This window comes from Microtus ochrogaster, linkage group LG5 (genome assembly GCF_000317375.1).
Source record: "Microtus ochrogaster isolate Prairie Vole_2 linkage group LG5, MicOch1.0, whole genome shotgun sequence".
In the NCBI taxonomy this organism is placed as follows: domain Eukaryota; kingdom Metazoa; phylum Chordata; class Mammalia; order Rodentia; family Cricetidae; genus Microtus; species Microtus ochrogaster.
The window spans coordinates 38,776,058-38,785,022 of record NC_022031.1 but is presented as its reverse complement, the minus strand read 5'-3'; the positions used below and the strand labels follow the sequence as shown (position 1 = coordinate 38,785,022).

General features: G+C 51.8%; 1 protein-coding gene across 2 annotated transcripts in view; it reads left to right on the top strand.

Moving 5' to 3' along the window:
- The window catches only part of Tln1 (talin 1), a 31,350-nt gene that overhangs the window by 16,984 nt on the left and 5,401 nt on the right, over positions 1-8,965 (top strand). For both annotated transcript variants that reach the window (XM_005362089.3, XM_026786578.1), the window contains 22 exons: positions 264-380; positions 482-595; positions 776-910; positions 1,038-1,166; positions 1,317-1,419; positions 1,531-1,739; positions 2,081-2,200; positions 2,383-2,580; positions 2,742-2,881; positions 3,054-3,147; positions 3,228-3,317; positions 3,426-3,548; positions 5,191-5,334; positions 5,744-5,905; positions 6,126-6,266; positions 6,353-6,534; positions 6,705-6,837; positions 7,132-7,233; positions 7,312-7,482; positions 7,569-7,718; positions 7,828-7,929; positions 8,005-8,124. In XM_005362089.3, the coding sequence (XP_005362146.1) occupies positions 264-380; positions 482-595; positions 776-910; positions 1,038-1,166; positions 1,317-1,419; positions 1,531-1,739; positions 2,081-2,200; positions 2,383-2,580; positions 2,742-2,881; positions 3,054-3,147; positions 3,228-3,317; positions 3,426-3,548; positions 5,191-5,334; positions 5,744-5,905; positions 6,126-6,266; positions 6,353-6,534; positions 6,705-6,837; positions 7,132-7,233; positions 7,312-7,482; positions 7,569-7,718; positions 7,828-7,929; positions 8,005-8,124 (2,979 nt within the window). The remainder of the gene's footprint in view (positions 1-263; positions 381-481; positions 596-775; positions 911-1,037; positions 1,167-1,316; positions 1,420-1,530; positions 1,740-2,080; positions 2,201-2,382; positions 2,581-2,741; positions 2,882-3,053; positions 3,148-3,227; positions 3,318-3,425; positions 3,549-5,190; positions 5,335-5,743; positions 5,906-6,125; positions 6,267-6,352; positions 6,535-6,704; positions 6,838-7,131; positions 7,234-7,311; positions 7,483-7,568; positions 7,719-7,827; positions 7,930-8,004; positions 8,125-8,965) is intronic.

Here is an 8,965-nt window from a genome sequence, read left to right as displayed (position 1 = left end):
GGGGGGTAAAGCTGGACAGTCTGTGCAGGGGGTAGGGGGTAAAGCTGGACAGTCTGTGCAGGGGGGTAAAGCTGGACAGTCTGTGCAGGGGGGGTAAAGCTGGACAGTCTGTGCAGAGGGTGGGGGGTGAACGCATGGATGCAGAAAAAGGAATGAGTGGGGACAGATGAGTAGAGTCAGTATTTCCTTAAGGAATATGTAACATGGGCCTGGTAAGCCAAAGCCTGGGAATTCCTGGTCTTCTGATTACTCTGTCCTCTCAGCATGCCGCCAAGCAAGCCGCAGCCTCTGCTACGCAGACCATCGCTGCAGCCCAACATGCAGCGTCTGCCTCCAAGGCCTCTGCAGGCCCCCAGCCCCTGCTGGTACAGAGCTGTAAGGTAAGTCTCCAGGAGACATGTGGGAGTGAGGAGGGGTGAGAAGAAAGGTCGTTCTTTCCCTAAGTTCAAGAACACGGTACTCACAGCACTTTGACCTACAGGCTGTGGCAGAGCAGATTCCACTGCTGGTACAGGGCGTCCGAGGAAGCCAAGCTCAACCTGACAGCCCCAGTGCTCAGCTCGCCCTCATTGCTGCCAGCCAGAGCTTCCTGCAGGCAAGACACTCCCCACTTCTAAGACCCAGACCTCCTCACCTTTCCAATACTTTAGATCTCCCACAGTCTGAATATCTGCTAGTTGCTAAGATCGAACCTGAGTGCTTACTCCATCCTGCCAGTGTCCATTGAAGGCTAGAGCCAGGATGTTGCACCTCATTTGCATATCTTCTCCAACAGCCAGGTGGGAAGATGGTGGCAGCTGCAAAAGCCTCAGTGCCAACGATCCAGGACCAGGCTTCAGCAATGCAGCTGAGTCAATGTGCAAAGAACCTGGGCACTGCGCTGGCAGAACTCCGTACTGCTGCCCAGAAGGTATGGGCGCTAGTTCTAGCTGTGGAGGATGAGGCTCTGCATGTGGACTCCTGGGATGGGGGAGAATTTGTACGGTAGAACCTCCAAGCGATGACTCTAGCCATACCCTTGCGGCTCACCGTCACAGGCTCAGGAGGCATGTGGACCTTTGGAGATGGATTCTGCACTGAGTGTCGTACAGAATCTAGAGAAAGACCTGCAGGAAGTAAAGGCAGCAGCTCGAGATGGCAAGCTTAAACCCTTACCCGGGGAAACAGTGAGTATTCTTAATAACAGGCCTTCACTCAAACACTGAAAGTCTGCTCAGTTGTGCTCTAGAACCTTCCTTTAGTCTGCCAGCTGTCTCCAGAACCTTCTCAGATGCCTTCTCAGTTCCTCCTCCTAAGCCTTCACCCCTTATCTGCAGATGGAGAAGTGTGCCCAAGATCTTGGCAACAGCACCAAAGCAGTGAGCTCCGCCATCGCTAAGCTGCTGGGGGAGGTTGCCCAGGGCAATGAGAACTATGCAGGTATGTGGGCACAAGGCTAGAAATGGGACACATGATAGGGAAGTGGAGAAGGGGGAGCTTGTTGAAGAAAAAAGCTGATGGAGCAAACCCCTCTGCTCTATGTATTCCCAGGTATTGCAGCTCGGGATGTGGCAGGTGGACTACGGTCACTTGCCCAGGCTGCTCGGGGTGTCGCTGCCCTGACATCAGATCCTGCAGTGCAGGCCATTGTGCTTGACACAGCCAGTGACGTTCTGGACAAGGCCAGCAGCCTCATTGAGGAGGCAAAAAAAGCAGCTGGCCATCCAGGGGACCCAGAGAGCCAGCAAAGGCTTGCTCAGGTCAGGTGTTAGGGAGGGGCTTTTCCCCACCCATCCTTTAATCTCTTCATAAGGCCCGCCCTAACAGGACACCTTCTTCAGCTTCATGTGTTCTCAGGTCTGCTCATAGAGCACCTGTCTGAATTCCACCTTCTCTCCTGTCTTAGAAGTATCTGTTAACTTAGACACAAAGCTTGCAGAGCAGCCGGTTTGGGGATGTTTGAGGATCATTGTTTCTGACCCTGACCTCGGCTTTTCCAGTTTTAGTGGCAGGCCAGCTGGTTATCTCTACGTCCCAGTGTGGAAGGAGGGCTCTCCCAGATTATTCTCTCTTTGGCAACCCTGTTTCTTTTGTACTCCAGGTGGCGAAAGCTGTGACCCAGGCCCTGAACCGCTGTGTCAGCTGCCTGCCTGGCCAGAGAGATGTGGATAATGCCCTAAGAACAGTTGGAGATGCCAGCAAGCGACTCCTCAGTGACTCGGTAGGAACAGGCATGGCTAGCAGAGGAGAGCTTTCTCCCTCTGGGCTTCTCCTCTGACCCTGCCCTCCCAGAGCTGTCCCTTTCCACTAGTCCTAGGTCCCATGCCCTTCTTACTGCCTTCCTTTCCCAAACTCTGTCTCAGCTCCCATCCATTTTACTGACTTTCTCCTCTGACCCCTCAGCTTCCTCCCAGCACGGGGACATTTCAAGAAGCTCAGAGCCGACTGAACGAAGCTGCTGCTGGGTTAAATCAGGCAGCCACAGAGCTGGTGCAGGCCTCCCGAGGAACCCCTCAGGACCTGGCTCGGGCCTCGGGTCGATTTGGACAGGACTTTAGCACCTTTCTGGAAGCTGGAGTGGAGATGGCAGGACAGGCTCCGGTACGAAGGGGCAGTGGGTGCGATCAGGGCGCTATAGGGAGCACCGAGTATTTGAGGCCTGGGTCCCTTCACACAGTGTCTAACAGAATGTAAACATTTGGGAAAGAAGATACTTTTAGAAACAGATATGACAGGGTAATGTATGCCATCACCTTTAACAGAGTCAAGAGGACCGAGCCCAGGTGGTGTCCAATTTGAAGGGCATATCCATGTCTTCAAGCAAACTTCTTCTGGCTGCTAAGGCCCTATCCACAGATCCTGCTGCTCCCAACCTCAAGAGTCAACTGGCTGCAGCTGCTAGGTAAGCAGGAACTGAAAAGCCCAGCTCAGGGGACCTGTGAAGAGGCCAGAGAGGGGACATTTCATGAGACATCCCCAGGTTTGGCAGTAGTCAAGCAAAAGAAAGTCCCATGCACACAGGACTCAGGGAAGATCACCCAGTCACTTAGTTGCACACCTCTCCCCCAAATCAGGGCAGTGACAGACAGCATCAACCAGCTCATCACCATGTGCACCCAGCAAGCACCTGGACAGAAGGAGTGTGACAATGCCCTTCGGGAACTAGAGGTGAGCCTTTAGCATGGAAGCCGAAACACGGAGCTAGGGTTGAGGGAACGTCTCAAATTTCATGTCACTCCCCTACACAGACAGTCCGAGAACTCCTGGAGAATCCAGTCCAGCCCATCAACGACATGTCTTACTTTGGATGCTTGGACAGTGTCATGGAGAACTCCAAGGTTAGTGGAATGGGGAGCTTCAGAGAGACAGGGACAGGAAAGTGGAATTAACACTGATACCTTGGTGCTCAGGACGTGATCCAACCCTCCTGATACCCTCTTCCTTAGGTCCTAGGTGAGGCCATGACTGGCATCTCCCAAAATGCGAAGAACGGAAATCTGCCGGAGTTTGGAGATGCCATTGCCACAGCCTCCAAGGCCCTCTGTGGCTTCACCGAGGCAGCTGCGCAGGTTATTTCCCTCAGATGAACCCCTAGAGCAGCTCCTGCTTTCCACGCCCTTTCTCCCTTTGCAAGGCTATAACTCAAGAGGCTAGTGCAAAATCTGGGCTCCTCCAGTAGGGGAGGGAGACGGTCATCAGAAGTGTTGAACACCCAACAGTTCAGGTCGCTGTGACCCTTCTTTGATTATATTGACCAGCTGTGAGGCTGTTTATGGTGCTGGGGTTTGAACTAAAGCCTCACAGCCTGTTAGGAAAGCACTGTACTACTGAGCTACACTCCCACCTAGGTGAAGCACTTTTGTTAAAGTAATTGCAGGGAAGGGAAGATCAGCTGTTGCCGTGCTTGCCTCTAATCTTAGCACTAAGTGGAAGCAGGCGGATTGCTGAGTTTGAGGCCAGCCTGGTCTTACAGAGTGAGTTCCAGGTGACCCTCAAAAAAATATATACCGCCTGGGAATTTCTTTCCAGCTATTTTTTTTTTTTCCTGAAAGCCTACCATTCTCTTCCCTCTGCCTTATTTTTCTTTGCCCTAGGTACCCTGCTGTAAGTAGCTTGACTTTTAAATTTTTTTTTTATGCTTATGAATGTTTTTCTTGTATGTATGTCTGTGTACCATGTGAGAGCCTGGTGCCTTCAGAGATGAGAAGAGGGTGTCAGATACCCCAGAGCAAACTTTGATTGTGAGCCACCATATGTGTGCTGGGAATTGAACCCAGGTATTTTGCAAGAAATTAATTGCTGAGCTGTCTCTTCAGCCCCAGGCTTGACTTTTAAAAATCTTCCTGGTTTTGTTTCTCCTTTTATTTTTGGGGAAACATGCAGAAGAAAAAGCAGAGCTATCCTGTGTTGACTGAATATGAATTAAACATTCTGATGCTCTTCTCATTATAAAAATGGTAAATGTTGCTGGGCGTGGTGGCGCACACCTTTAATCCCAGCACTTGGGAGGCAAAGGGAAGTGGATCTCTGAGTTTGGGGCCAGCCTGGTCTACAGAGCGATGTCCAGGACAGCCAGGGCTGTTACACAGAGAAACCCTGTCTTCAAAAAACAAAGCAAAACAATAAGTAAACAATGTCCACATCTGTTGCCACTTCCCAGACTCCAAAGCCTCGTGGGTACTAGTTTAAGAGCCTTGTAGTTCTAGAATTTTATCATTTTTGTCTTTTTCTTTTGAGCAGGATAGTCCTTGACTGGCCTCAGATTCACTATGTAAACTAGGCTAGGCCTCAAACATTCATACACTCTTGCCTCTTTGTATGCACGTGCAATTCAAATAGTCATACTGCTTCTTAAGTGTGTTGTGCTTGGTACTTTTCAGTCTGATCTAGCACAAACACCTGTACTTCTAAACTGAAATGAAGTTCAATAAAATCCTATTTGTTTGTTTGTTTTTTTGAGATGGTATTTCACTACTCCAGGCTGTCTTCAAACTCAGCATCTTTGTCTCCTGGGATTGAGATTACAGGCAGACACTACCTCCTGTTTACTTCTCTAATCTTCTGAAATGTTGGATCAGTTTAGCTGAATGAACGTTTGTTTAATCGGGTAGCTATGGTTTGTTGGCACTGCTTCTATGCACATAGAACTCAAAAGGATAAGGTCTGTTCTCTAAACCGCCTTTCCCTCCACCACTGTTCATTTCTCCTCAGGCAGCATATCTGGTTGGTGTCTCTGACCCCAATAGCCAAGCTGGACAGCAAGGACTGGTGGAACCCACACAATTTGCCCGTGCAAACCAGGCAATTCAGATGGCCTGTCAGAGTTTGGGGGAGCCTGGCTGTACCCAGGCTCAGGTAATGCAAGAGTACAGGTACCCTGGGCAAGGCTGAGAAAGAATGGACAGGCCCCAGGAGGAAAGGGGGGAGGGGGGATCCACCCCCACCGTTCATAGAACACTTGGCTTTGACTGACTTCTGCCTTGTCTTTCCTTGTTCTTCCACTTAGTGCTGAGGTCACCACCTCTCTAGAGACCTCTGAGCTCATTCTTCCACTTGCCCCATTTTGATTTTTCTCCATGAATGTATCTGTTGTGCATTTCTCCCGCCCCCACGTCCAGTTCGTCTTAAGTATCCACTTTTCCCGTAGCTCTTTCCTCTCAGACTTTCAGGGTATCCTCCTCCATCCTCCAGATCTAAAGTGGCTCCCTTAGGTTGGCATCCTTCCTTCCTGCTCTTGTCACAGCTGCTCCGTCTCTCTCCTCAGGTATTATCTGCAGCCACTATTGTGGCCAAACACACGTCTGCACTGTGTAACAGCTGTCGCCTGGCTTCTGCTCGGACCGCCAATCCCACTGCCAAGCGCCAGTTTGTACAATCAGCCAAGGAGGTGGCCAACAGTACAGCCAATCTCGTCAAGACCATCAAGGTTTCCAGTGTTTGAATTTTCAAGTCCCCTGACCCATCTCATCTTCTCTTCTGAGTCTGGGAATGACTAGGAAGTCATGAAGTCTTTTGCTAGATCCCCCTACCCTTGCCTCTCCAGACTTACCTACTTCAGCTCTTCAATCCTCTGAGCCCTTACGGGTGGCCTGGGTTTCACTTGTGTGCCTGCTTACTGAGTCCCGGGGCTCCCCGTTCACTTCCAGGCACTAGACGGGGCCTTCACAGAAGAGAATCGTGCCCAGTGCCGAGCAGCTACAGCCCCTCTACTGGAAGCTGTGGATAATCTGAGTGCCTTTGCATCCAACCCCGAATTTTCCAGCGTCCCTGCCCAGATCAGCCCTGAGGTGAGTGACTGTCAGAGAACTGATGAGCCACTTCATCTTCGTGGACACAAGTCTGAGACTTGCCTCCGTGCCTCCTCTCTCCTCAGGGCCGAGCTGCCATGGAGCCTATTGTAATCTCTGCCAAGACAATGCTAGAGAGTGCTGGAGGGCTCATCCAGACAGCTCGGGCGCTAGCCGTCAATCCCCGGGACCCCCCACGCTGGTCGGTGTTAGCTGGCCACTCTCGGACTGTCTCGGATTCCATCAAGAAACTTATTACAAGCATGAGGTACTGCGGGTTAGAATCATGTGTGGCTGGAGGACAGACATGGCAGATGACGGAGTAGGGATGAAATGGCATCCTGCTGGTGTACATTTATTCCAGATTTGGGGGTGGGTAGGCTGAGGTAAATGCCTTTAAAGAGATGGTCTTACATGGAAGCTGTGCTGTATCTGCAGAGACAAAGCCCCAGGGCAGCTGGAGTGTGAGACAGCCATTGCAGCTCTGAACAGCTGCTTGCGGGACCTAGACCAGGCTTCTCTTGCTGCTGTCAGCCAACAGCTTGCTCCCCGTGAAGGAATCTCTCAGGAGGTGAGGAGAAATATACTCAAGAATGGAGATGTCAGGCTCAGGGAAGGGGATGTAGGGGTAGGAGGATTTCAGGGAGACATCCTTCATGGAGACATCCAAGGGCTGGACATGCTGGGTCTGGTAAGGCGTTAGATACAGAAGGAAGCCTGGGGGCTGGGTGTAGCTCAGTGAAGAGTGTATGTTAAGCACACAGAGCCCTGGTTTGCATCCCCATGCAGACAGCTAGACAGAAGACTGTGCACTAGCGGGCCCTATTACAGTTAGACTCAGGACTGCTGTCTGCTTTCTCCACAGGCTCTGCACACTCAGATGCTCACTGCAGTGCAGGAAATTTCCCATCTCATTGAGCCACTGGCCACTGCTGCCCGGGCAGAAGCCTCACAGCTGGGACACAAGGTACCTAGGGAATCGTGTGAGGAGTCCCAGGGGACAAGTTAAGAGAGTACCTGACCCTAACCCCAACTTTTGCTTCAGGTGTCCCAGATGGCTCAGTACTTTGAACCACTCACCCTGGCCGCAGTGGGTGCTGCTTCTAAGACACTGAGCCACCCGCAGCAGATGGCACTTCTGGACCAGACTAAAACGTTGGCCGAGTCTGCCTTGCAGTTGCTGTACACTGCCAAGGAGGCTGGTGGTAACCCCAAGGTAGTGAGGGGGCCCAGGAGGGGTAATTGCTAGGAAGAGCCAGAAAAGCAGGAGCTACAGGCTGTCTTTGCTCTGTGTCCCCATAGCAAGCGGCACACACCCAGGAAGCCCTGGAGGAAGCTGTCCAGATGATGACGGAGGCTGTGGAGGACCTAACAACCACCCTCAATGAAGCAGCCAGTGCTGCCGGAGTTGTCGGTGGCATGGTGGACTCTATCACCCAGGCCATCAACCAGGTTAGAGCCTTGGGTACTGTGGGCACAGAGGCTGCCTTGGTCTAGGGACTTTGGGCACAGCAGCCATGATCCTCATGGTCTTTCTCCTTGCCTCGTCCTCCTCCCTCAGCTAGATGAAGGACCTATGGGTGAACCAGAAGGTTCGTTCGTAGATTACCAAACAACCATGGTGAGGACAGCCAAGGCCATTGCTGTCACTGTTCAGGAGATGGTAAGTTTGGGACAAAAGAGGGTTGCCCTAGAGAGCTGAGCTTGGTCAGAATTTCACTTCTTCCCTCATCGCTAGGTAACCAAGTCCAACACCAGCCCCGAAGAGCTGGGGCCTCTTGCCAACCAGCTGACCAGTGACTATGGCCGACTGGCCTCACAAGCCAAGCCTGCAGCTGTGGCTGCTGAAAATGAAGAGGTAAACATGGAGGCAGTTCTGCCTTCTCTCAGGAGAGTCCGGGTTATGCCCCTTGTTCCTGTGGCAGCTTCCAGGGCTGCCCCACACTCCCTCTCTCTAGATGAAGGGCAGCACACAGTGACCTTCAGGGCCACTCCATAAAGAGTAAGCAGGGTAGATATTAAGGATTAAAGCCTTCAACACAGGGACAAAGGGTAGCTCAAGACCCTTTGGCTTCTGGGTTCTGTTTCTCTTGCCTCTGCCCAACCCCTGTGAGGCCTATGGCATCTTCTCTGCTGGGCCATGAGTCTCTTCCCTCCTCAGTACTTCCTTGTTGCACACTCATTGAAGCTCACCCTTGCCTAAGCTCTTTCCAAGAAAGTGAGTAAGCGGATCTTAGTAGGACACACCTAATCCGCAAACCCTCCATAAACCCAGACAGGCTGGCTCATAATCTACGGCATGAAGTGATTCCCTCTCCCACGGTGCTGAACACAGCCCTCAGGCAGTGGCGCCTTCTCACTGCTTCTCACTGTTTTCTGTGTAGAGAAGACCACTCATGCTTGAGTCTGAAACCTAAAAGGGCTGTGCTGGGAGCTGTTTCTTACAACTCCATGAGCCGGTGGTCCGTGTTTCTTTACTTATTTGTGTATGTGTATATATTCGACGTGTGTGAGTGCAGGCATGCACATGTCACAGTGTGCTTGTGGAGGTCATGTGACAGCCGCGAAGAATCAGTCCTCCTTCCACTCCACCTCTACTCCAGAGTCTGCCTTGGGTGATCAGGCGTACACAGCAGGTGTCTGCCTTGGGTGATCAGGCGTACACAGCAGGTGTCTGCCTTGGGTGATCAGGCGTACAC